Genomic DNA, 26,210 nt, shown 5'->3' with positions numbered 1-26,210 from the left:
ATTCGTTGTGATATTCTAGTTGTAATCAACTGTCCATATTGTTGGAATTGTAAGTGCATAGCTCCTCTAATATCTGTCTTCCTCTAATTGGAATCTGGTACCAAAGAACTACGCATCTAAGTTCAACAGTCAGCTATATAATTTTGTATCATGCGTGATGGATTTAACCTCGCTAGGGCGATGTTATGCTATGAATACATACAGACGTCGTATTCCAGTAACTTCGTGGAGAATATATACATTGAATAGATTCAACCACAATCATCAAGACAGGACTAAAAGGATGACCGAAGGGACATAAAGAAAAGGAAACTTTGATTCACACATATGCCAACGCTTGTCCCAGCCGTCGTCCAACACTGCTCTCCTCCCCTCAAACAAGCCACCAATCCGGCCAGTGTCCTGGCCGGCGAGGGAGATCAAACATGGCACGCCGCTTAAGCGTTGAACAGTGCAGGACCAGGAATAGGGTATCCACCGCTCAGATCCGAGTAGATGTCAAACTTGATGCCAGGATCAGTATTCTTGTACAGGGACGTGCCAGCGGTGCCAGATCCCTGAGCACTGCCGCCACCGGTGATTTGGATGTTGAAACACTGGGGGTAGTTCTGCGCGCCGTTCAGGTTACCCGCAGAGTGAAGGGCGATGATCTCGTGGCGAAGGACGTAGTTTCCGGGGGCATAGGAGGCAGGAATGGTCACTGTGGCCGTGTTGTTGTTGGCGATCATTTCATCATCAGCCCAAACACCAGGTGGGTTGGAGCCGTCGATCAAGCCTTGAGCGGCGATCTTGACAAACTTCAGGGTGGTCTTGTCCACGGTGGCACAGTCGCCGTTGCATGGAGCGAGGTAAGTAATCAACTATGCTATGTTAGCCTATCTGGTCACAATATGTTCTCTTCTCTTCGGCGTCGTACCGGTCCATGGTGAGACTCTGGCCACGTCGTCCACTGGAATTCGATCTGTGAACCGGCTGCAACGGTTGCGGTCAACTTGCCATTCTTTGCGTCTCTGTGGCAGATAATATCCGGAGACTGGTAGCCGGTGCCGTCCACAAAGCCGAGGTCGGTGGCGGTGGTGGACCAGGCAATGGTGTCGGGAGGGTTGCTCATGTAGGGGTATTGGTTAACAAGGTACCCTCCGTAACTGGAATAGAAGTTAGCTGTTGCAGCTGTCATTTGTGTGGTTCAAGCACATACTATTTCCCATCAGCAACAATGCCAGAAACAAAGCCGTGGCCAGCCACGAGAGACGCTGAGGCCAGAAGGCCAGCAATGGAAGTGATCTTGGACAAAGTCATGCTGTCTTATAGTAGAAGGTAAACTTCACAGAACAGTCAGAAGCAGTAGCAGCCAATGATTAAAGACCTGCTTGATGGGGGGCGTCTGGAGGAAGAAGCGCTTTGGTTGAGCACAGAGAACAGAACAGATTACAGCTACGAGCGAGTTCTCAGGCCCTTTTATACCCATTCTGAAGAGCTTCGACCTTTGCAATAATCAACAGTGCATGGTACGAGAACCACCCCCACCCCCCCTGGAAAGTGTCCTGGCGGGCAGCCGGCATAACTGAAGAAATTATCCATCCCTCTGATACAAGGGCTCCTGAATCACCAGATTGGCTTCTTCATCTTCGGCAGATAGGAACGCTACGAGTAATCCCGGCGCCAATGGCTGCATGCATGCATGGTTGCCATAAATCATTGGCGCTCCACAGCCTTGCAATATGGAAATGTTCCCTGACGCCGGCCACTTTTGCCTCTAAATGCATGTACCGTGCAGCCACAGCCCCATGCCCTGGTTTTTCCTCAGACCTTGCTACTGGAACCGTCCAGAAACGTTAGATGCATCAGCATCTTTCTCCTTCCACCACGGCGGATACAGCGCCTTAACCTAGTGGGTGCCCTCGACACACCGAGTATCACGGCTCAGCAGCAGCGAAATCTCAACACAGACCGCATAGTGATCCATTTGTCTTCACAATGCACAATGCACAATACGCCAGACCATCGCGACATGCTGAGACTCCTGGTCATCCGACTGGACTAGTACGACATCCAGATGTTTCTCTTTGATGAAGAGGAGGCGTTGGGCATGCCGCACAGAGCACAGCCAAGCGCTCCCTGTATGGAAAGCGACGATCCCCCAGGTTTTGCCGGACACACGGGCCGACGGCAATATACGAGCCTCTGTGCCTTCCTGCCTTGGGATCCGTGCCTGAAACGGTTACGTCGCAGTTTCTTTTGCCGTGTTGGCTTCTAAGGCGGCTCAGACCGAGATCAGGGAGGGTACCCCATATATAAGTGGCCTCGTCTGCTCGTGATCTGCCGTGCCTTGAAGAGAAATGATTAGCGTTCGATGTCCCAACTATTGATCTGATTCGCGGATGCTTACTTTCAATGGCAGGCTCCTGAGCTTCTACTTTGGAGTTGTCCCCCATCGATATCACACACGACCGCTCGAGTAAGCGCATGATTGATTCATCACCTGATGCCAGTTACCGTGCAGACAAACTCCTTATGCGTAGCCTTCATGGCCGAGAGTCAGCCATGATGATCGTCGTCTCTCCTGACTCGCTAAAATGAGAGGGAGGCATTGGAGCCGTGGGGTTTATGTTTCATCACACCTTGCCAAGACATAATATAGCCTAAGTCTGTCCATGGCTGATACGACATACTGAAGATTGTGGGACGTGGACAATAAACCCGATACTGGAGGAAATGTAAAGATCCAATGAGAAGCGATCTTCTGGCTGAATTTCTACTTAGTAGTTAGCTGTGGTCGGCAACAAGGCGGGACTTGGGAGTCCAGTCATTTCTCAGAATCCCTAGAGGCCAAGTAGATACACACAGGTCAGATGTCGCCTGAAGTCTCGACAACAGTCTAGACAAGATCAGCAAGCCACTTCTGCCCACTTTGTACCGGCTGCTGTCCAAGTCCCGTACTCATATGGCTTCAGATAATAATGCTAAGTGCCCCATCGTCTGCACTGAGGAGGCAGCACAGTATGATGTCCACCCTACAGTTCCTGTGCCTAATGGGCGTGCACGCCAGGGAAACAATTAAAGCTATCCTGCGTCATATGGTCGAAATCTACAAAGTATACCGGATAGAAATATTGTGTTCTATCCACGGCGATACATGTCACAATTCATGTGTGTGAAACTACTCGTTTCAGCATGTCCGGGACGCGGAAGATAGGTAAGAGTTTTCAACTGTTTTTCTCCATTAAGTTGTAGAGCCCAGGGAGCTCCGACAAAGCAGCCCCTGGTGGTAGGTGCAGGTAAGGTAGGTCGTTTGGCTGATGTGAAAATGCCATCTGCCCTGACGTTTCGACGTGTTCAATAACAGTCGTGAAGAAAAACAAGTTCACCGCATAAGCTGAATTGTCATTCTAATTTCGACCCACAAAAGATCATGCCCATGCCGATTCGCTTTTGGTAGTTGTTTCCTGCATTGACCGAGCTCAAATCACCCTTCCCCTTCAGCTGAAGGTATCTACAGAGCCTTCTTCTTGTCACCCTTGGACACATCGACAACCTTGAGAGCTGTTGCAAGACGTAGCGTTAGCTTGATATCCCTAGTAGAAACGCGGCTTGTTTTCTCATTCCCCTCATCAACTCTATCACTGCACACTATTCCCAAAAACAGTGATGCGTGACTGGGGTAACTCGAGAAGGAACTTAGGTTGGCAACGCACCTGGAGGCAGGCTCTGCTTGAGCTTGTCGGCCTTGTCGGAGTCCTTCAGGACAAGGGTGTAGATGAAGCGGTGGCATCTAACCTTGAACTTGATCTGCTGGGTCGCGCGGTTGCGCTTGATGCGGGCAGCTGTAAAAGAGAAAACCAAACTGTTAGCATCCATGCAATTCCATCCTAATCCTTCCACGGAGCTTAATCCGAGCTTATTCACATCGCCCTACTCCATAAAACCGGGCAAATCGTGTACGGGAAACGTACAGGAGGCATCCTTGCGGCGGCAGATCTCGATGAACTGCTTGATATCGGAAACTTCGCGAGGCATGGTGGGCAGGGGGTATGGACGCAAACCGGGTGATCTGAAGAAAGTCGGAGCGAGGGAATGGAGTGCAGTCACTTTCACAGAGTCTCAACACGGGCAACTACGGACACTTGAGGCAATTGTGTGGAATCTGGCAGATTAGGGTTTAGCCGGTCGGAAACCCTTGGCTGCTGCGCCACACAGCCTATCCTCTCAGCCTCTCCTCCTCTCGTGGCTGGTGTCGCCTCCACTGTCATGGCGGCACAGTCCAAGGCGGGATGTTGTCGATAACTCTGGATGCATCTCTGTCAACCGGGTTGGGGTGATGGACTGATGCAGCATCCTCTTGACTTGGTGCAAAGTCATATCGAACGGGTGCTGTTTTGTGAGGAATATCTCCGAGCTCCGCGCCATTTCGGCTCCTCCGATCTCTCTTGGAACAATGGACTCGGAGTCTGTTTTGCCTCCAGAAGGCAACCCTGGGCATTGGAGATGAGAATCACCATCATATATGGGGTGCTGCCTCTTACAATTTGATTGAATTGCCGAGAAAATGTTGTTACATGTAAAGACACTGAAAGCTAGGCCGGAACGAACAGGGAGATGTATTGAGAAATCTATCAAGACGGACTGCAGCTATACGGTACTGTATCTAGAGTTGCTCTTTTCATACTCAAGCCACCAGTAAAACTACAGGAAGTGATGATCATGACAAACCGGGGCTGGCAGCTTGAGCAAATCGCAACAATGGGGTAGAAGCCTCACTTCTTCCTATAGTAGGATAGGAGATGTGGATGCCTGAGGTGTTGATGCCGCCAGAATGTGGCGTTGGAGGTTCAAGTGGCGGTGCAAAGGTCTAGGCGGCAGCTTTCCTATCATGACGATGGAAGCTTTGACTCGTGCGAAACATCATAACAACAGAAGATAATATCAAATACCAACAACCGACATCGCAGACGTGATCCCGCCCAAGGAAAGCCAAGCCAGAGTTTGGAAAAATGCCCACAGCCTTAGATCGAGCAATGAGTTCCAAAGTGAGCTTACCCCAGCCTGCTGTATTCAGCCACATTCCAACGTAGTGGCAACTTGCTGACACATATCCAGAATCTTGTCCTGGGTAACCTCCCCTGGTGGCGCACAAATTGAGTCAACACGGATCAATCTGACAAGATGTAGGTTTCGCCGGGATGGTCACGGCTGCCGCAGCGTGGGCAATCTGGGGTAGTGACATGTTCCCGTCCGAGCCAGACCCAACCGGAGGTAAGCAATTCGAGGCCATTGCCATACCGGAATAGAAGGCTGACTGTGTGTCTCTGAGAAGATCCTGAATACTGGACTGCCGACGAGATGCGGAGATGGCTTCGCAATGTACGTTTCGCTCCTCTCATCAGGGATTCCCGCAACTAACAGGTGGCGACCTGCAGAGAGCCCTCCTGCCCACTGAGCAGGCCACACGCGACGAATTACTCGAGCGTGTCAGAGCGAATCTGCGCGTACCGCCGAGATCAACGACCTGAGTTTTATGAAATGTTGTGTTTTGAATCAGTTCCTGTATTTCCATGGCGTTCTCTTTGTACTCATTTCGTTATTCAAACCAGCAGAGATACCTAGTGCGCGCGCCTTCCATGGGTGAATAGGCGATAATCGTGTTATGAGGGATTTGTCGAAGAAAGTTGATATGTCGGACAAATCGCCTCGTCGGAGTATGCATTAATCAAACGACAAGTCGAAAGTTTTGTGTTTGAATAAGCCATTCTCTCCGGCGTTTTCCTTTGGGGGCATCCGCTGTAGGATTTGGCACCAGCATGAAAGTTTCGCTGAAGCCACGCTGCGGTAGATCTCTGGATTCCCCAAATCGTACATAACCGCTTACTACCACCAATATTGACATGTCCTTGACGGTCGTCTGATTTGGGAGCTTCACGCCGGATGTTGTTGGCGTGGGGTACGTTGGATTGATGACCTGACAATCGAACGACTGCACCTCGTAATGAGTAGGGGGCATCTGGTTGACGAAGATTTCTTGGACGGCATTGCCATCCGCGACAGCGTTTCCGTTGAATAGGATCGTAGAGGTGGGCTGGCTGTAAAATGAAGCAATTGCGGCGCGATTGGACTGTAGCGCGGGGTAGAAGGATTGGACAAATTCAGTAGCAGCTGGAAAGACACAGTCAGAAAGGGAAAACAATGTTGGCAGGGCCCAACCTACCATCAGTCGACACTCTTGTGAGCACATCTTCACTTCGAGTAGCCATTTTGGCGACAGATTAAGCTGGATGTAGATTCCGCAAGCTCAGGTCGATGATGGAATCTGCGACAACAATTTCGTGTACAACAGCGAGATGCGCGACACAGACGTTAACAACACGGTATTGAAGTTACTAGACGAACTGTAAATGTTCAAGTCCCCTAAATACCTGGGTTGAGGAATATGACCGAGGTTGACGACTGCAAAGGTGAAAATGACAGGTTGTGTATTGGAGAACGGACTGACAAGGGAAAAAAAGTGTTACGGAGCTAGGACCACCCGGAGATTATCGAGCTCCGAGAAGTCACCCAGTATGAGAATTGTCTTTCAGAACCAACTTCGTCTTTCCGTGTCACCATTGCTTCCCAATGGCTTTTTCTAAAGGGAGACTCCGTACGCTTTCATGGGCCAGTCAATTTGTAGCCCATAGGCGTCCATTGCGGGGATGTGCTCCGTGCAGAAGTCCTACTCAAGCCATTTCGGCGCGCCGATTAGCGACAGCGACTTCCGAGCAAAGCTTGAAGAAGCCATACTATGTGACGACTCCAATATTCTATGTGAATGCCGGTACGAGCCTCTATCAACTCTAAGCGGACCCCAGTGTCGAATCCGTACTGATGGGATCGATCTTCTGAAAAGCCCCCCATGTTGGTCATTTCTATACTATGGTGATCACCGATATTCTGAAGAGATGGCGGGTACTTCTCGGAGATAAGGATGCTCAACTGTTGACCGGAACCGACGAACATGGAATGAAGGTATCTTCTGCTGCTCGATCTGGGGCTGTCTCACGCGGTTAACTTGGGCGAAATAGATTCAGCAGGCCGCGAGCGCGGCAGGCATGGACCCTCAAGCCTTTTGTGATATGAACTGCAAAACCTTTCAGGTCAGTCGCCTCTCCTTGCAACTCGTATGAGGACCTCTACTTAAATTTGCGATAATGCGTTTCAGGCGTTAGCAAAAGCCGCAAATGTTGACTACAATCATTTTATACGGACGACCGACCCGGCGCACAAGGAAGCTGTTCAATACTTCTGGGTTCGTTGGAAATGCTGCTAGCTATTTGGCCCGCATGCTGACAATGGGAAAGGAAATGCTGAACCACCGGGGCTATATTTACACTGCAAAGCACGAGGGATGGTATTCTGTCAGCGACGAAACGTTCTATCCTCCTACACAAGTGCAGAACTCCTTAGACCCCTCTACTGGAAGGAAGATAATGGTATTTGGTCCTAGAAGCCGAATGTTATCAGGTGGTACAATCGCTCACTATGCTAGGTTTCAGTTGAGACGGGAAAAGAGGTAGAATGGTCCTCGGAAACCAACTATCACTTCAGACTGTCTGCCTTCCAGGAGCGACTTCTAGAGTTGTACAGGAGTACCGACTTCATCACGCCTAGTAACTACATGGCAGACGTCGTCAAGTCAGTCTCCTCGGGACTATCAGATCTGTCGATCTCTAGGCCTGTAGAGCGATTGACCTGGGGCATTCCTGTACCGGGTGATGAGACACAAACGATCTATGTCTGGCTAGACGCCCTTATCAACTATTTGACCAAGGCTGGGTACCCTTTTCCTCCTGGTCAGGAGGGCCGACTAGGTTGGCCAGCCGATGTGCACGTCATCGGCAAGGATATTGTTCGGTAAGTTGTTCTTCCGCGTGACGGGCGGGACGAAAGATTGACAGCCGTGTCAGTTTCCATTGCGTGTACTGGCCCGCCTTCCTCATGGCATTGGATTTGCCCCTACCTCGGAGGGTCCTCATTCATGGTCACTGGACCATCAACCGGGAAAAGATGTCGAAATCCACCGGGAATGTGGTGAATCCCTTTTTCGCGATTGATCGGTTTGGCGTCGACACCATGCGTTTCTTCCTTGCTTTCCAAGGTGGACTAGCGGGGGATGCCGACTATGATAACTCCTACATTATCCGCGATTACAAGAAGCTGCTCCAATGGGGCATTGGAAACCTAACCCACCGTACAATTGGTTGTGCAAAGGGTAACCTGCGCTCGTACATTGCGGACGCAGCCGCCGACAAGCTGCCCGCGCCGACGCCCGAAGATCTGGAGCATCAATCTCTTCTGGAGCAGACACCTGACAAAGTGGCGGAACAAATGGAAAAGTTAAACCCCCGTGCCGCTTTGCAGGACATCATGGCGATTATTGAGAAGGTCAGTGTTGAGAGTCCATATCACAACGACTAGACGCGACTATCTCCGACTGACATCGCTTTTCATTGTCGTTAACCGCAGACAAACAAGTATTTCCACGCGGCAGAGCCATGGAAAACTCCAGCCGGGTCGCAGCGAGCGCTATACAATGTCGCCGAGTCCCTACGAATTTCGGGTATCCTATTGCAACCTTTTATGCCCAGTAAGTCTACTGAACTTCTCGATATTCTTCGTGTAGACAAGACAGAGCCATCGAAACGGAGCTTTTCGGCCGCACGCTACGGTTGTGATCCGGACTATGGTGAGGGTGTCAAAAAGAGTATTCTTTTCCCGCCTCTCATTATTGAAGAATGATGAGAAAATGAGTTTCCGTTTGATAAGGAGAAAGGATCACAGTCCAATCATACAGAAAGATGATGGGTCTCTGCTTCTCCGCCAATGCAAGGGTTAAGCAAGACACTTTTCCGTTACTTGCCAGTGGAGCTGGGTTACAAGACTACACGATCATCGCCATGTATAGATGAGACAAGGTTTGTGTTATGTCATGGCGTACGGCTTCTGGATCCTCCAACATTGTCCACAAGGTTATCAGCGGGGAAAAGTGATCCAAAATCGCGACGCTGAATTCCCGAACGCCTTGTGGACGGAAAACCCTGGCCCTTTCCCGCGGCAAACCTCCTATCATAGGAATCGGGAAGTATGCCCTAATGTATATCAGAAGAACTGGTGTTTTGGAGTCATATAGTTCATGATAAGCAGGATTTGGTTTGTATTATTTCTCTCATGTTCTAGCTTGGCATCTAATCCCCAGTGTGATACTCGAGCTCTCTTTTTCCCCAGCTTTCTTGCGTTTCTTGATCCCTCTTATATATTCTGCTCTGTTTTATATTACTACCATCCCAACTTACGAATTGAACTGTATACAATACTTGTCAATTGTGCTCTTCTGTCTTTCCCCTGGTCTCTTGAGCAGAATTGCGTCCCCGCTCTTACACCATGGGCAGCATCTCACCTGAGGAAGCGAAGCTGAGCTTCAAGCTGCCATGGGTTGAGACTCCCCTTGTGGAATCCGCTGGTCTGTCTCGCGCGGCAGGCTGTAGAATCTTCTTGAAACTCGAGAACATTCAGCCCAGCGGATCCTTCAAATCCCGTGCAATGGGCAACCAGATCCTCTCGCACCTCGTCAAGCCGGAAAACGCTGGCCGGCCGGTGCATTTCTATGCTTCCTCGGGGGGCAATGCCGGTCTCGCTGCGGTGTGCGCTGCCCGGAGCTTGGGTTATCCTTGCACCGTGGTTGTGCCCCTCTCGACAAAGCCCCTGATGGTGAACAAACTGCGGGCGGCGGGCGCTTCGGACGTCATCCAGTACGGCGAGACATTCTCGGAAGCGGGAGAGTATATGCGGGAAGTGATAATGAAGGCAGATGACGGGGACGCCGGAACAGACGTGGTCAAGATTGCCCTCCATCCCTTCGACAATGAGCCCATCTGGGAGGGAAACAGTACGATCATCGATGAGCTCGCGGCTCAACTGCCGCCCGTAACCACCCGAGAAGAAGCTATTGCCTACAGTGGTCGTGCTTTGCCACTGGACGCGGTGATCTGCAGTGTTGGTGGCGGCGGGCTGCTAAATGGTCTTATCATGGGCCTAGAGCGACGGAGACATCTACAGAACCAGAGCTCACACTACAGCAACGACATCACATCCTCTCAACCAAACCCCATCCACATACTCGCCGTCGAAACCCAAGGCACAGACTCCCTTGCCCTCGCTGTCGCCCAGAAATCCCTCGTCTCTCTCCCCAAGATCACATCCCAAGCTACCTCGCTGGGCGCCATCCGCGTCTCGGAACGTACGTTCAAATACGCCATCTCCCCTCCACCCGGCATTGCTGTGCACACTGCCGTCCTCTCAGATGCCGATGCCGCTCGGGGCGTGCTCCGTCTTGCGGATGATGAAAGGCTGCTGGTGGAGTTGGCATGCGGTGTCTGCGTCGAGGCCGCCATCGGCGATGCGGCCAAGGCACGTGCCTCGGGATCAACAAGCACACATTTGGCAGCCGAACAGGCAGCCCTGACAGGGAAGAAGCGGAAGAGGACACAGACCGAGTTCTCCCAGGGGGATGAAGGGTACGGCGATGACCGACTATCGTCCGGAGAAACCGAAACGGAGTTGGAAGAGACGGGCAGTCAGCCTCAAGGACATCCTACCGAAAATACGCTGTCGCCGTTGCACGAATTCCAATCCAAGCTGAAGCAATTGGTCCCTAACCTGCAACCGGATAGTCGAGTGGTGATCATCGTCTGTGGGGGCAGCAATGTCACCATCGACATGGCGGCAGAGTGGAGGAAGATGTTGCAGGAGGGTTGGGACGCTTAAACCAGTGCTTCCTGCAAAACAGATACAATATTTCCCTCGATAACGGATACGACTTCTTGATTTAACAGATTCGTTCATGCTATGGCTATGGGACCTGGATTTCTTGGAGTACTTGGGATCGTTTTACAATCTAGAATGGAGGATTTGTGAAGTTGTGGCAGAAAGTGACTGCTACCGAGGCCACTTACGGCCTCGTTTACACCCCCTCTGTCTTTAATTCACAGAGTAGGATAGGATTAATGAATGCCTTACAATGGAAAATTTTTTTATTTGGGAGTCGAAATTGCGGACGTGATACGGACTTGTCTTCCAATTGAAACGTGCAGTATATTTACTACTCGTTTTCTCTCTCCGTCTTTTGCTGTCACTTTCTCTACTCTTCTCATTCCCCTTTCGTCTCTTCGCTTATTTCCTCAAATATCCAAATCCGTACCGTTTGAATATCCCGATCAAGCACCCAACTGCGTTGCAAATCAACGGGAGCATAAATGACCTCGCTCCAGCAACTGAGGCCCTCTGTGTCCTCCGCCACACTATTTTCGAATAAGGCTTGCCAAGGCCAGGTTCAACATACTTCGGGCCGTTTGATCGCTTAGGCACTTGGATACTATACATTGTCTGTTTCTCCTATAGGTGAACAGCTTCTTGTGTGCTTTATTTATCTATCAGACACTGTCTGGTCCTAAACGTTGTAGATTCCTCGGTAAACATAACACAATACCAAAGACCGCTGTAGAATCATAAACTATGTACATGTAAAACCATGAAGAACTGAACGCAGATAGATAGAAGTAATACAGAGAATCTTTGAACTATTGCAAGAAAACATCTCAGATCAAGCAGAGGCAGATATCTCCGTAGCATGCGCCGCAGATGCCGTAATCTGCCGGATTCGATACTCCCAGTAGTTCCTCCGGATAGGGTCGTACTTCTCCTTGAGAAGAGTGAGCATTTTGACTGCCTCGGCTGCACTTCCTTCACTTCCGTCTTCCTCCGCGTACACGTCCGCTAACCACTCAATAGCATGGCTACTTTTGACCGCAACATCCACCACCTGGCCGTTCTCCTGCTTTTCGACCACGAAGCTCCGGGCAAAATCCTTCCATTCTGAAAGGGGTCTGCCGGCTGCCTGGAGTACTCCGCGCGCGTACGACCATGGACTGCGGTTCTCGGGAGCTTCGAGTATCCTACTCTGCGAGTACTGCAGCTCAGAGTCGACCAGATCCTCGTCGACAACTGGCAGGCGGCCCTTCTCCGAGGATGGCCCCGTGGTATTGTGTAGACCGGCATCAAACTCGTTTTCATCGCGCGGTCCAAAGCGGAGCATGTACCGGTGGTTCCAGGCGGAGTTGTTCCGGACGTCAGCTTTCAGGAGCGCCTCCACATCCTGGATCTCGCGCGGATGATCCCAGAGCTTGAAATGTCGGACGAGCCAGTGGCGGTATGTCCAGACGTGATAGTTCTTGGCATCCTGGGCAAACATTTCCATCAGAAAGTCCTGCTCTCTGGGCGGAAGAGTGGGGAAATGTGCCCGCGAAGACATGAGAACTTGGCGGTGGTGCCTGTTGAAGTGTGTCAGATAGAAGGGATGCAAGGTGTAACAGAACCTAATACTTACCATATCTGGTAGTTTTTGAGATGCTTCAGAGCGACTTTATTGAGCCATTCAATCTCCTCATTGAGATCTTTTCCTAGGGCGAAAAGGATCTTAGCCCGGTAAATCCTACATAGAAGATATTAGTCATTTTGGCGCCTTTGTTAAGGCGGCGAGGACCGTAGCCTGATCTTACCAAACAGTGTAATGCGCTGGGTTCATGGAGATGATGTCTCCCGTCAGTCTCAGCGCTCGCTCAGACATTTCATTGGCGGCCATTACAGCTCGCAGGTAAGAAGTGGCCTCGAGATATTCCGGGGAATAGGAAATGGTGGCCAACGGCATGGCACCGAAGTCGCTGCCATCATTGAGCTCAATGGGCTTGATAGATGCCCATTCTGGATCGGACGAGTATTTCCCTTCCATGCTGGGACGGAATAATGATTGGTGTTAATTTGAGCCACTCTCCGCAAGGAATTCTCCGGAAGCAAGCTAAATACTGAGTACCCTGACGATATTAGCGTTCTTCTTTAATGCGAAAGCATGCGAAATAGTCGATCCGTAAAGGGCCGTGTTGATCTCGCTTGAAGAGCGATGGCGCTATGTTACACAGCGTCCACAGAGATTGTACGTTCCCCGCCGTCAGATCCGGTGGCCAAGCAAATTGCTTCCAGATCGCCAGGGTCTCTAACCGTATTTAAAAGGCAGACGTAACAACAAGTAGAAATGATCCAGCGAAGAGGCGCTGCGGAGTACTCTGTAGTAGGGAGGAAATTCCTCAAAACACACGATAAGATAATCGAGTGGGGTTGTGTTGTGGCAGCCTCAGGCGGCCATCCCGAACAATATCAAGACAACAATATCAAACATTTTTCCTTTCTTCCTATCTGCTGTCCTCATCCGCAGCAACGAATCGTCTGATCATTCTTCTTTGTTCCTACCATTGGAATTGAATATATAATATACAGAAATAGGTTATATCAAGCGATTGCCATGAAGCCCTCGAGCGCGGTAAGAACAACGAGCTTTCATCCTACTTCGTGGTCTTTCTGGTAGCTGAGATGAAAGAGACCCAGCACGACGGCACTGAATGGTGTCATGCTCCATGCTTTGGATGCTTTATCTGCTTTATCAGCAATCTTCAAGCATATGTGGATGCAAACGCCGTTGTTTGTGGCAGTAGCAATGCTGGACCTGTTCCTTGTTTGACTAGTTCAAATGGTCTCATCATGACGCTAGTCCAATCATAGGGACTCGTGCCACCTGCGAGAGCAGGGGGTCAATGAATCGACACGGGTGGTCCTGAGGAACTTCATGATTCATATACTTCCCTGATAGCCTTCAACTTGCCCCAAACAGGCAAACGTCCCAACCGGTTCCTAATTGGACGCCGCCTGCTGATAAGCTCGGGGTTTCCCCGCACGTTGTCGGCATCCTTTATCTTGTCCAGATGACTTGCTTCGACTTGGAGCGGTACTGGGGAGTTTCAAGTTTCTTCCAGCATCTCTCGATGACAACCTATCTGCTTTATTGTTGTCTTAGTCGATGAGGTTGAATCGTTATGCGACGAGTCAAAAAGTCCCGCAACGGTTGTGCGAGGTGTAAGAGCAAAAGGGTGAGTGTATCCCCAACATCAGCCAGTCACGTAGAGCCTCGACTCTGTGACTGCGATGATTTATTACAGTCACTGAGCATAGCGATAGGTCAAATGTGGGGAAGAAAAACCACACTGTAGCCGATGTATCCGTTTGGGGGTGAAGTGCCCCGGATATGTCCAATCTTTGCGCTGGGTGACCAAGTTTCAAGAGCCTGACAATGATCAAACGAGCATCTCTGAAGCATCCGCATCCAGATCAATTCGATCCTCAGATCGGCGGCCGTCAGCTTCACCCAAATCGCCAGTCTTCATTGATTCCTTGCCACAGGTCCCGTTGGCCTTGGATAGTAGCAACTTGAATTCGAAGCGTCCAGAGGAACCATCTGAAACAGAAGTTTTGGAAACAAATGGCGGAGGTGTCTTGTGTGATAATCTCTGGGATCTCCAGAGCACAGACTCTCTTCCTGAGCTGACAGATCTTTGCCCTCCATCCCCAGCGTCAGCGTCGCCTCCGATATCAGTGCCACGACGGCAGAGCGCCGCACTTGACTTCGAAACGCCAACGAACCTTGCAAGTTTCTTTTCAGCAGCAGGATCAGAGCTTCAGCATAATTCTCATCTTTTTTCTGATTTCTCGCCTTCGACGATCATCCGCACGTATTCCTCATCCCATTCAAAGCCATCTTTGCACGATTTCACCTCGATTCCTCAAACGTTGAACAACCCTTCTTGGACTTTGATTGAATATTACTTCAAAGAGGTAGCCGCTCTGTTCTCTAGCTATGATAGTCAGATGAACCCATTCCGGTCGACTGTATCACGTCTCTGGGGCTCCTCTCTGGCCATGTGCAAGACTATGCAAAGCATGGCAGCAGCCACCCTGGTAAATGATTTTCCAGAATTCGGCCCCTTGGGACAACGTATGCGAAACGAAGCAGTGGAGATCATATCGAAAGAGACTACCATGGACGACAAGTCCCTGTTGGCTCTGCTTATGCTGGGCCAGACCGCTAGTTGGCACGACCCCAAAGATTTAGGCGTCTCCTTTTTCAACCTCCTTCGCAAGCATCTGGACGTCAAGGCTGCCGAATCTGCAAGTCATAATCGCGGTAATAACCACCAATTCTTCGAGGAGGCTCTCGTTTACTGGGAGATGCTTCTGTCGTTTGTCGCAGACGACTCGGCTGTGTTGTCTGGGAAATCTGCCTCGGGAATCGGTGAATCAGTCGTCCTCCAGCGAGTGCCTCATCCTTGGACGGGAATTGCCCGCGATACCCAGTTCACCGTCCAAGAAGTAGGTAGGTTAATTCGCGCAGAGAGGAAGAGAGTTCGAGCCAGGAACTTCACCTCTCAGGTAGACATCGACCAAGCGCAGATGGCCATCACGAGGGCTCAAGAGCTGGAAGAAAGGCTGCTTGGCCTCGCTCATCCCACGGAAGGTGAAATCGTCAGTCCTGGCGACGAGGAGACACCAGTTTGGCATCTCCTCACCATGGCTGAGGTGTACCGCTGTACAGGCCTCCTGCAGCTGTATAGAGTCTTCCCCGATCTACTTCGCCATCGGCTTCCTTCCAATAAAACGTTGTCTTCACAGACAGACCAACAATCATCCGCTACTGCTCCCCGCGATCCTTTCTTCTGCTTGGACCCCGACTTAAGTCTCGAGGGCATGGCCTGGTTCTCCGGCCCTCCCTTTGCACAGCCGGAAAGCAATGTGCTGTCAGAGCCAGCAGCATCAAGCACAGCCCACTCAGATTCTTATTACAGCAGCTGGTTGACAGAATTTGCACTCATTACTCTGTCCCGCCTCAAGACCATTCCCCTCGAATCCCGCACCAGATGTCTCCAACCATTTCTGCTCGTCGCATCGAGTAGCGAACTTCGCCTGCCACGTGTAACGCCGACGGAAATCCCTCAAGATGTAGATGGGCCCCATCTCTCATCGCATGCCATCGAGGTTTCCAGGATGCGCCGTTTCGTTCTCGGACGGTTGACTTCCTTTATGCATGTCCTGCCTCCGAAGCCAATCAGCGTCTGTCTTCAACTTGTACAAGAGGTGTGGAGACGAATGGATGCGGGAGACAGTAACGTATACTGGATGGATGTCATGATCGAGAAGGGCTGGGAGACGACGATGGGTTGACTAGCCTTGGGACATGGGGGCCGCACCCACCCTGTTGTCACCAGATCGTCCATAATTCTACGGCGTTGTTCAACGGACTGTCAAACATGGGACTGCCCCAACCGCGTTGCGTCCAGGTGTTTTGGACTCATTGCACTATTGGATTATGCTTGTATAACTATAATTTATAGCAAATCATGGCTATCCCATGCATTTCCCTGCACTATGGTTGTATAGATATATAAGTTCGTTCAGCGCTCAATTGTCGACGTTCACGCTCCCATGACTTCTGAAACAAGCACACACAACGATTAAAGAATGATGTACTCAACCATAAAGTGACGCGAAAGTGAAGAGAGATAGAAAAGGAAGAAGCACCATGCAAGAAAAGAGCAGGCGCCACCGTAACGAGTACTGAAATATGATACAAGAATGAAGATAAAGGTATTGGCGGAATGAGAATAGTTAGAGAAAAGTGCTGGTGAAAGGCATATCATGCAAAGGTCTTCTGACGCATACTGGGGAAAGCCGAAATTTAAGAAAGGGGAAAAAAAAAAAAAAATAAAGGGATGCAGAGTGTCCGAGGGTATCATGAGAAACGAGGCGACCGTTTCCAGAATTTCCATCCTTCCCGCTTCTCCTGGACGCCGACGCCTACGAGGCGCTCGATGCCCTCGGTACCGACTGCGTTCTCGAACTTCTGCTGGTCAATCTCCTCGCCACCTTCCTCGTCGGTGCCGTTGCGAAGCACAGCTGGCCAGAGGACACCGATGCCGTCGCCTCCCAACGTCGTCTCGTACTTGACGAATCCTTCGGCGGAAAGCTTTTCTTCAAGCTCGCGGACAGCCTCCTCTTTGATGTCTGGACGGAGAAGGGTGATTGCGCACCCGCCGCCTCCAGCACCGGTCAACTTTGTCCATCCAATGTCGGCATAGTCCACAAGCTCGCGGATTCGTTCCAAGCGAGGATGCGAGACACCCAGCGAGACGAGGAAGCCATGGTTGATGCGGATCAGGGTACCTAGGTCCTCCAAAGTTCGGTATGAGATACCATTGGTGCTGATTTCCTGGATCTTCTGTTGTGCCGCTAAGGTCACCTGGTCGATCGCCTCTAGAATGGAGTCGGTCACGACCGGATACTCATCCTTCAGCTTGCCCACCTTGGCCACTTCGACCGCAGTTGAGCGGGATTGTCGTGTGTCAACGAGTAAGAGAGGTAGTTCGGGGAAGTTAAGGAGCGGAGTGACAGTCGGGGGCTTGGAGTAGTCCTCTCGTCGGAACACCACGGCCTTGCCGCCTGCGGAGACCGTGTTGTCCACGCCACTGGGGTTCCCGTGCGTGCACATCTCCCCGACAAACGCCCAGCGATTGATGCGTTCGATTTGCACTTCCGCCTCATCGGGAGGTTGGTCGGGATGGGGACCAGCGAGGGTGCGAATCTGGAGCAATAGCGCAGCGCTCAGACAGACGCAAACGCTGGCGCTGCTGCCGAGACCTGCGCCGATGGGGATGGTGGATCGGAGGGTGTAGATGGCGCCGGGGTTCTGCGACGAACCGAGGGAAAGGAACAGGTAGAGGAACGCGGACGCGGATCGGCGATGGATCTTGCGCACATCCTCTGGTTTGTCTGGGGACACAGCATCGGCGTGGGGCTGGATTGCGGCGACGAGTTCCGGATCGAGGGAGGTGACCAGGTCGTAGTAGAACTTCTTTTTGGATGGGTGGTGGAACACGTCCCACGGCAGCTCGTCAATGTTCCACGTATGGTCCAAACCGATATCCCGAAAATTCATTGTAATTGTCCTCTGCGATTTGGACAGCGTTGTGACGAGAAGGTAGGACCGGAGGGAAATGGCCGCAGCCATGGCTGCCTTGCCGTGGACAACGGCATGCTCGCCGTAGACGATAACCTTGCCTGGCGCAGACACCATGAAGGCCGGAGCCATTGGCGATGAGGGCTTTCTCGACATATTTCTTTCCGTGCTGTCTGTACCGTTGATAGTAGTCTTCAAGGTGGATTCGGTTGTGGAAGGAGTCGTGAATGCGCCGCCGTCAGAACTGTCCTGGCTGTCGTCGTTGCTGACAATTGAGACCTTCGGTCGTGCGGCGAGGGGCTGATCGGACAATAAATTGGACACTGTACCACGTTGGGTACCCTTGCTGGTCTTGATGCTGCCGTTCGTTCGGCGTCCACGGGGGTTGCCCATTTGAGCTGCCGGCGATGCGACGAGAAAGGGGGGTCCCGAGAGGAAGGGTTATGACGAAAGAGAATCCAAGGGAATTACCGACTAGAAGGTTATTCGTGTGCACAACGTAAGAGGAAAAAGAAGAATAAAAGAAGAACAATTACTATTAGTAGAGAAATTACTCTTAAGGGATTAGAATGAGAACGAAGGGAGGGTAAGAAATAACACGAGCAGTTCAATTGGCGATGAGCGATAAAAACACCCTAACGGACTTAAATTTTATTATTTACCCATGTATGGAGCACCGAGGGATACTAAGGTATTAACACTATGGAGTTGGATACGGTAATAACAAGAAACATTTGGAGATGGCCCAGACCCGCGTGCCCTGTGGCCCAATTATGCGCAGGCAAATTGTCATTTGTTGCCCCCAGAACTAGGCAGATTATACAATGGAATTCGACTTTTGATGACATTTTAAGGATGAAGATGATAGTAACTGGTTTCCTTTTCTTCTTATTTTTAGAATCTCGCTGCTGTCAGCTTCTGTCAAAGAATACTGTTTCTTCTTTCTGTGCTGCTGACATGCATGTGTAATGTGATTACACTAAGCTTACGAGACCAAAAACACACCTCGTCCTTCAGGTGTGCTGACACCCTGCCTCCCTCTCTTCTAAGCCCTTTCGGTCCAGTCAAGATAATAATAGTAAATAGTTATTGGAAGAGGTCTGACAAACCAGTCGCCTTAGTCGATTAGAATCTATGTTATTGTGCTAGCTGTATTGATCGAATCGTGTTGCCAAGTATATGTGCAGCGCTTCAAAAGCATCATCACGAGAAATCCAATAGATCATCACAGGTTCATCGTCACGGTCATACTATTACTGTGGACCAACAGGCAGGGTGGCAGTCCTTGCCACAGAACCTCCAAGTCACGCAAGTAAGATTCGCTTGTCTCCTCACTTCCCGCGGTACCCTCGGACGGGGAAGGCAGGGTTGTGAAGATGACGGCCGTCTGACTGCTTTGCCGGGCCATCAGTTCGTTAAGGATCAGGTGCTGCGCACGACTCGGAAGATCGTCGAATGACAGAGGAACAGACGCCTGCTTGGGATATCCCGAAGCACTTCTGGCCCCGGAGGAGGAACGTCGGGTGTAGATTGATTCCAACCGGTTCGGGAAGCGCGGAGGCGATGAGCTTGGCGCAAACATGATGGACGGGCCTGCGGTTTCCTCTGAGCTGACTCTTGCTTCAGGTATGGGTGAGGAAGAGAACCGGTTGGTAGATGGTGAGCGGCTGATGGGTGGCTGGGTAAGCCCAACTTTACTCTTAGGAGATGCCTCTTCACCCGTAGTGATGATGGATGGAAGATCCTGCCCGACTGTAATCTCCTGGGGTGACATTTGATCCGTTATAGGCGAAGTCACGGCTTCATGACTCTGTGAATTATGGCCATCAGTCTCCAGTGTTCCCTCTTCTCCGCCATCATCGTCACTAGCGTACGGCTCAAATTCGCTATCACTGCTACTCTCGCTTGCACTGCTATCGTAGTCAACTAGCGAGTCAAGTAGGCGATGCGTCTTCATGCCTAGGCTGACCCCTCCAAACCCTTTGAAACTCGATATAGATCGCCGCCGCCGGGACTGGATGAATTTCCTCAGTCCACCAGCCATTTGACTCTGCGACCTTGTCATTTCGTGGCCCCATGGCCCACTCCAGCTGGACATTCTTTCCGGTAAGCTCCCGACGCTTAAGTGGCCCGATGTCCCCTGGAAATCTTTCGAGTTACTGCGGAACTGCCGTAGCTCCTGCCACCAGTCTTCCTGCTCCAGCACAGCGTGAACACGGTCCTGGGCTTCCTTGGTATCCGGGCTCATGTCACCGTTGACAATGATGCGATACGCTTCCAAGTCGCCACATGCAAGCCAGAAGACTAGGACTTCCGCCTCGATTCGAAGTTTCTCAAGCAGAGCTTCAACCCTTCGGCGCTCGTCTTCAACGTCGGTCTCGTATTCCACAAATACCGCCACCCGAAGCCTGTACGTCTTCTTCCACGAGGGAACTGTGTTTAGAATGCATCCTAGCTGAAGGATGAGGGTGTATGTATCAAAGTTAGTCGTGAGGACATTTTGTTTGCTTTCGGTGTCTGCGCCAAGCTCGGCCGACATCTGAATAGGCCACAGATCGATATACTTCTTCGTATGCTGTCCATCCGGACTCGGAAGCTCGAGATCTTCGAATCCTTTGGCCACGGCAACATTAATGCGGAGCTTGAAGAGAAGATCCTCGAGTATAGTCACATAGCTTCTGCAGCTCATAGAACAGCTCCTAGAAAGACCGTGCGTCCCATTTTCGAGTGACTCGCCATGCGTCTCGTGAGAGTAGCGTTTGCTGTTCGTAGAGTCTTTTCTGTGACCGGGAAGTTGCAAGACTTCACCAAGCGATTGACCTTTCCGAAACTGATCGATAACTACAATGTTGGGCCTCATCCCTCCGAGTCCGGAATTCAGAACGACATTTCTGACGCCCCACTCGATACTCGGAGCCACGGCAATGTTGACAAAGGCCTTGACTCGAGAGTACTCAACCAACTTTGTCCATGCACTTTGCTGACGACGAGCCTCTGGCACTGCGGCAGAGAAGTCATCCGTCACAAGCACGTGGCCCAGCACAAACAACGCTCCTTTCTTCAGTGAGTTGCAGAAAGAGACCATCTTGTACTGTTCATCAAGATTGGTCACGAAAAGCAGAATCTGAGGACGCCAGAATTTGACATGTTCCTGGCGAAGGCGAAGCAAATACTTGCGCACCTGGTGGTAGATCAAGCTTTGGCTAACATCTCCCCATGACTTTGGAGGCGAGGAGTAATGAATCAGCAGAAGAGCACAATGAGAATGCCAACACAGCCGGTGGCATAGAGTCCATCCACAAAGAACATGCTGGCACCGCACACCAAAGTTCCGGCTGCCGCAGTCTGCCAGTTGAAGTAGTGGAAAGACGGTCGAAAATTGGGTGCGGAGCCAATCTTGAGGAGAAAGCACGCTAAATTCGTAACCAAAAATGTCATCAGGTACGTCATGGTAACAAAGGATGCGATTTGGTTGATATCGAAAAGCATTGTAAGCTGTGCGAATACAAAAGTCAAAATTATAGCGTACACTGGGTCGTCACTCTTCTTGCTGCCTTTGCCGAGAAGACTCAGCCCAGGAAGAAGACTGTCGCGCGCAATGGCCTGGAGGAGTTTCGCAGAACCAATGACTCCCATCAAGGAGGAGAAGAACGACGTTGCAAACTCCCCCAGCAGGATAACGACACCGGAAATATTGACCAGCTGAAGGACGCTGGTATTTTTGTAGAACGACTCTCTGGTTATTGAGGCAGCCATTGCCAGGATCACAAGTGTGTAAGTGACGAAAGTCAGTGCCAGTCCATAAAGCGTCCCCTTTGGTATCGATTTGCTAGGGTTTTTCAAGTCACCCGACATGCTGGCACCGGCAAATATTCCGCCTGTAGCAGGGAACAAGATTCCGAAGAGGTCCTGGAAATTCTCTCGTCCGTTGATTTGGCTACCAGCGGCACCCTTGGTGAGTCTAGGCTTCAGGTTGTCCATTAATGTCTGCAGCCGAATGCCAGTGAATTCAATGTTCAACTCGGGATTACTGAAAGGTTTCATGGCAATCACGGAAAGTGGGATGCTGAATGTCGCCACCAGTAGAATGACTAGTAGTCCGTTACTAGCCCTCGCGAACATGGAGCTCCCGGCCAAGCATATTGTAGTGCATAGAACCAAGACGACAGTTCCCCATAGATACTGCCACCAGAATCCTTCTTCAAGGAAATTGGCCCAGTTGCCCGATTCCGTGCCAAAATTCTGAGTGAAACAGTCGACAAGACCGACAGCATTCATGCCAGTATTCAGGACATAGCCTAGGTAAAATACGATTCCAATCGAGCCACCAAATTCGGGTCCTAGTGAACGAGAAATCAGATAATAAGCGCCGCCGCCTCTTACGGTGCCGTTCGTTGCGATGGCGGAGAGAGACATTGTCGTTACCAGGTTGATTGTATAAGAGGCAACAAGAAGTCCTGCGTTCGTTAACAGTCTTTCTAAACGGAGGAAGTTGTCAAAGACAGTATATACCGACCTAGCATCCCAAGTAAGCCAGCCTGCCCGAGGACAAACCCAAATCGAAGGAACATCAGGATACTGAGCACATTCAGCGTTGTCGGCACGAAGACTCCAGAAAATGTCCCAAGCTTATATGCAGCCTCCGATGCACGATGTGCTGATGCATATTTTTCCTTCTTATGAGGGCTCGAGTCTTCTCTCCGCGGCCCTGTAGAGTGGGAAACATTGGCTGCCACATTGTCCGGCCCGGAATCCTGCCTCCCACTCTCTCGGCGGTGCCACCAACGAGAGACACTGCTGAAAAGACCGGTCGATGACGGATGACGCTGGTTATCTGACCTTGGTGAAGAGGCATTCAGCGGCTCAAAGGGACGGGACGAGACAGTAGTCCTCCAATCGAGGAACCTGCTGTTCGCCTCAGGCGATGCCTGAGCTGAGTCGGTTGGCTCCAACCTGGATACATCCTCTTCAGCAGTTCGTGTGGAAAAGTTCGGCCTTCGTCTGGACATCGACCCCGAATTGCTTTTGTTTGGTCCGTCTTTCATCAATGACACAATATCCTGCACCTTATCACAGTGGGGTCCCCACCCCTTCTATAACAGACTAGTCGCGGCCAAGATTACAACAGAACGGTGTTTCAACTATGAAGCCTTAACCAAAGATAGAATGGCAACATGTTATTATTATAAAGCGTTATACTTGATCAAAAGCATTAGTGCGTTCAAAATTCAAAAAACCGGCAAAATCGAGTTCGGAATGAAGCAATTGACTTGACATCGCTGCAAACTGCAAATGCTTGGAAGATCGGCAATGACCTCACTCCAAAAACGAAGACAAACAGTGCAAATTCCTCGTTAGTCACCAGGCACAGTTTCCTGCGTGTTGTGATACTCATCTACCTCTCTATGTATGAGGAGAAATGAAGGATGGACACTAAATAGGTACCACTCTTCATCGATATAACCACCAAGATATCTTTATACAATCAAGGCATCGCTTGGTGGAAAATACAGCCGGCGGAAAATACAACCACTACAAGTTACACCCATATCTTACATTAACTCGCATTCCCTCGTCTACTCTGCCTCCACCGCTGCTTGTGAACTCTCGTCAAGTTGGCTGAGACTTTGTGTTTAGTTGCGCCGGGTCCATTCAACCTCTCAACCTCCTATCTTCTCATCTACTTCTTAGCTAGTCCATTGCGAAATGGCATCATCGGCGAGAAGAGACAATGGGGAAGGACCATCATACCAACCAAATCGCTCAACTCCTATGTCAACTCCAGCTAAGCGTTCGGAATCTCCTGCAGCAGACATTGGGTCAAGACAAGCCTCTATTGCACGGCTGGCTTCGCCAGTTCCTTCCCTCTCAACCTCATATTCTTCCAGACAAGTACCTATACCAAACCAGTCTACGACAGGTAACGGGCAGGAATTCGGCCGGGTGGATAATCCAGCCTCGCTACCAGGCCCAGGACAGTCCATGATCGCATCTGCGCTTCAGGAAAGCCTTGGTCGCTCACCTCCGAGACTTGGAACTCCGCCGAGACGAACCGACTCTCCCGCCTTACTATATCAGCCAGTGAGGTCAAATTATGGTTCATTTGACAATAAAATAGGAAAGGAGGGCTCGATCTATTCAAATGCGCCATATGAGGATCCTGAGGTTGTGAAGAGACACCTCGTGCAACCACAGAATGCTGTCGAATCCAATAACTTCAGGGACTTGGCAAGTAACGCCGACGATGAATTCTCTAGCTTGCAATTGCAGGGAGGGGACATTACAAGACAGGTTTATAGGTGGGCCGAGGATGCCGAAGCCGGGAATTCTGTACGAAAACATCTACGAAGTAAGAGTTTTAGTCTCAGTAGACCTGCGCCGGAGGAGGAAATTATGAACATCAATACCATCCGAGTCCCAGGAGGATTCAGAAGAGACTTCATACGAAGGACTGCAGGCAGTCCTCATCCTGGAAGTACCGATGGCCGCACAGGAGCGCCAGCGACTCATCATCAGCTTCATACCAGCAGCTTCCTGGAGTTTCTCACCTTGTACGGCCACTTCGCCGGAGAAGAGCTAGAAGAAGACGACGAGGTTCTAGGGCCCGATGAGTATTTCTCCTCAGAACCATGGGACGAAGCAGAAGATAGAGAACCTGGAGAAGACTCCGCTTTGCTCCGACCAGAAACTCCTGGCCGAAGGAAGCGTAAACCAAAACCGCGCGGTGGAATGGGAACCAACACAATGACAGGAGCTGCTCTACTTCTACTCAAATCGTTTGTCGGCACGGGTGTCCTCTTCTTGCCAAGAGCTTTCCTGAATGGTGGGATGTTATTCAGCAGTTTGGTTTTGCTTGCTGTATCCATACTCAGCTTCTACTGCTTCATCCTTCTGGTCAACACCCGATTGAAGATCGAAGGCTCCTTCGGTGACATTGGTGGTGCTCTCTTTGGAAAACATATGCGACGGGTCATCCTCGGGTCCATTGTTCTCAGTCAACTGGGATTTGTCTCGGCGTACATCGTCTTCACTGCTGAGAACCTCCAGGCGTTCGTCTTGGCTGTCAGCAAATGCAAGTCGTTCATCGACATCAAGTTCATGGTGGTGATGCAATTGGTCATATTTCTGCCTCTTTCCCTAATTCGTGACATTGGCAAGTTGGGTTTCACCGCACTTGTGGCCGATGTGTTTATTCTACTGGGGCTCATCTACCTCTATTACTACGACGTTACTACTATCGTTTCACAAGGTGGCGTTTCGGATATCAAGGCATTCAACCCATCCACATGGACTCTTTTCATTGGCACTGCCATTTTCACCTATGAAGGGATTGGTTTGATTATTCCAATTCAGGAGTCAATGAAGGAACCTCGTCGGTTTCCAGGCGTCCTTGCCGGTGTTATGGTCCTCATTACCATTGTTTTCCTCTCTGCTGGTGCTCTCAGCTATGCTGCCTATGGCTCCGCGACGCAAACTGTTGTCATTCTCAATCTTCCTCAGGATGATAAATTCGTGAATGCGGTCCAATTCCTGTATTCTCTGGCAATCCTGCTGAGCACGCCCCTACAACTCTTCCCTGCCATTCGAATCATGGAAAATGAGCTTTTCACTCGCAGTGGCAAGTATAACCCGGGGATCAAATGGAAGAAAAACTGCTTCCGATTCTTTCTGGTCATGATTTGCGCGTTCGTTGCTTGGGGCGGAGCAGATGACCTTGACAAATTTGTCTCACTCGTCGGCAGTTTCGCCTGTGTTCCTTTGATTTACGTATATCCGGTATGCCTCTGACAACTAGAACTCCTGAAGTTTTGTCTAAGTTTACTGACTCTCGCTCCAACAGCCACTCCTTCATCTCAGAGCTTGTGCGCAATCAAGACGCCAGCAGATCGCCGATATCGCTCTTTCCTGCTTCGGAGTTATTTCTTGCATATATACTACTTCATTGACCCTCCACAACTGGGTGAGCTCTGACAACACCAAGCCTCCAGGATACTGCGATTCGTGATTCGCATATCGGTACAAGTTCCTATCGCGACTGTTTTTTGGGTATTCGAGACCTTTTTAGATATGAGACGACGATCCACTGCTTTTTTGGCACTTTGATTAGAGAGCAAGCGATTCATATCACTCTTCTGCCATTATACTCCTTGGTCATGTTCGAGCAAGCCTGTATATGCACGTCTGCCATGTGTGTCAATAGTTAGATCATTACGTCACTAGAGTTAGCAGTCTTGTGTATAGGTTGCTAATAAGCAAGATATTAAACCAAGATTAATTAATTTACTCAAGC

General features: G+C 50.4%; 10 protein-coding genes across 10 annotated transcripts; 4 read left to right on the top strand and 6 right to left on the bottom strand.

The window, feature by feature from the left end:
* Positions 1–42: 42 nt before the first annotated feature.
* AFUA_4G07850 (lytic polysaccharide monooxygenase auxiliary activity family 9 protein) lies at positions 43–2,075 on the bottom strand. The gene is made up of 3 exons (XM_746947.2): positions 1,199–2,075; positions 917–1,145; positions 43–860 (listed from the first exon to the last, which is right to left on the bottom strand). Exons 1-3 carry the CDS (start codon positions 1,297–1,299, stop codon positions 438–440), a joined length of 753 nt encoding a protein of 250 aa, XP_752040.1. The 5' UTR covers positions 1,300–2,075; the 3' UTR covers positions 43–437.
* Positions 2,076–3,026: 951 nt separating this feature from the next.
* On the bottom strand, positions 3,027–4,208 carry AFUA_4G07845 (60S ribosomal protein eL38). Its single transcript, XM_746948.2, has 3 exons — positions 3,954–4,208; positions 3,696–3,824; positions 3,027–3,543 (listed from the first exon to the last, which is right to left on the bottom strand). Exons 1-3 carry the CDS (start codon positions 4,015–4,017, stop codon positions 3,494–3,496), a joined length of 243 nt encoding a protein of 80 aa, XP_752041.1. The 5' UTR covers positions 4,018–4,208; the 3' UTR covers positions 3,027–3,493.
* Positions 4,209–4,255: 47 nt separating this feature from the next.
* AFUA_4G07835 (putative nuclear transport factor 2 domain protein) lies at positions 4,256–6,456 on the bottom strand. The gene is made up of 2 exons (XM_001481512.2): positions 6,203–6,456; positions 4,256–6,150 (listed from the first exon to the last, which is right to left on the bottom strand). Exons 1-2 carry the CDS (start codon positions 6,246–6,248, stop codon positions 5,708–5,710), a joined length of 489 nt encoding a protein of 162 aa, XP_001481562.1. The 5' UTR covers positions 6,249–6,456; the 3' UTR covers positions 4,256–5,707.
* A 153-nt stretch (positions 6,457–6,609) lies between these two features.
* AFUA_4G07820 (methionine--tRNA ligase MSM1) lies at positions 6,610–8,769 on the top strand (the record flags this gene model as incomplete). The annotated part of the gene is made up of 8 exons (XM_746950.2): positions 6,610–6,808; positions 6,881–6,999; positions 7,056–7,127; positions 7,193–7,279; positions 7,332–7,463; positions 7,520–7,884; positions 7,938–8,415; positions 8,497–8,769. 8 exons carry the CDS (start codon positions 6,610–6,612, stop codon positions 8,767–8,769), a joined length of 1,725 nt encoding a protein of 574 aa, XP_752043.2.
* A 642-nt stretch (positions 8,770–9,411) lies between these two features.
* AFUA_4G07810 (putative L-serine dehydratase) lies at positions 9,412–11,005 on the top strand (the record flags this gene model as incomplete). Its single annotated transcript, XM_746951.2, has 1 exon — positions 9,412–11,005. The coding sequence occupies one exon, from the start codon at positions 9,412–9,414 to the stop codon at positions 10,792–10,794; it is 1,383 nt and encodes a 460-aa protein (XP_752044.1). The 3' UTR covers positions 10,795–11,005.
* Positions 11,006–11,420: 415 nt separating this feature from the next.
* ramB (bifunctional protein farnesyltransferase/protein geranylgeranyltransferase) lies at positions 11,421–13,141 on the bottom strand. The gene is made up of 3 exons (XM_746952.2): positions 12,585–13,141; positions 12,413–12,517; positions 11,421–12,356 (listed from the first exon to the last, which is right to left on the bottom strand). Exons 1-3 carry the CDS (start codon positions 12,812–12,814, stop codon positions 11,630–11,632), a joined length of 1,062 nt encoding a protein of 353 aa, XP_752045.1. The 5' UTR covers positions 12,815–13,141; the 3' UTR covers positions 11,421–11,629.
* Positions 13,142–13,280: 139 nt separating this feature from the next.
* AFUA_4G07790 (Zn(II)2Cys6 transcription factor) lies at positions 13,281–16,128 on the top strand (the record flags this gene model as incomplete). The annotated part of the gene is made up of 2 exons (XM_077804597.1): positions 13,281–14,003; positions 14,092–16,128. The coding sequence occupies exons 1-2, from the start codon at positions 13,950–13,952 to the stop codon at positions 16,126–16,128; spliced, it is 2,091 nt and encodes a 696-aa protein (XP_077660743.1). The 5' UTR covers positions 13,281–13,949.
* A 568-nt stretch (positions 16,129–16,696) lies between these two features.
* Positions 16,697–18,313, bottom strand: erg12 (mevalonate kinase; the record flags this gene model as incomplete). The annotated part of the gene is made up of 1 exon (XM_746954.1): positions 16,697–18,313. The coding sequence occupies one exon, from the start codon at positions 18,311–18,313 to the stop codon at positions 16,697–16,699; it is 1,617 nt and encodes a 538-aa protein (XP_752047.1).
* Positions 18,314–19,145: 832 nt separating this feature from the next.
* AFUA_4G07770 (putative cation chloride cotransporter) lies at positions 19,146–22,929 on the bottom strand (the record flags this gene model as incomplete). The annotated part of the gene is made up of 3 exons (XM_746955.2): positions 19,146–21,140; positions 21,179–22,377; positions 22,437–22,929. 3 exons carry the CDS (start codon positions 22,927–22,929, stop codon positions 19,146–19,148), a joined length of 3,687 nt encoding a protein of 1,228 aa, XP_752048.2.
* Positions 22,930–23,308: 379 nt separating this feature from the next.
* Positions 23,309–26,193, top strand: AFUA_4G07760 (putative amino acid transporter). Its single transcript, XM_746956.2, has 2 exons — positions 23,309–25,696; positions 25,761–26,193. Exons 1-2 carry the CDS (start codon positions 23,627–23,629, stop codon positions 25,923–25,925), a joined length of 2,235 nt encoding a protein of 744 aa, XP_752049.1. The 5' UTR covers positions 23,309–23,626; the 3' UTR covers positions 25,926–26,193.
* The last annotated feature ends 17 nt before the right edge of the window (positions 26,194–26,210 follow it).

This window comes from Aspergillus fumigatus, chromosome 4 (genome assembly GCF_000002655.1).
Source record: "Aspergillus fumigatus Af293 chromosome 4, whole genome shotgun sequence".
Lineage (NCBI taxonomy): Eukaryota > Fungi > Ascomycota > Eurotiomycetes > Eurotiales > Aspergillaceae > Aspergillus > Aspergillus fumigatus.
The sequence above is the reverse complement of the archived record's forward strand: the minus strand, read 5'-3'. Positions and strand labels throughout refer to the sequence as shown.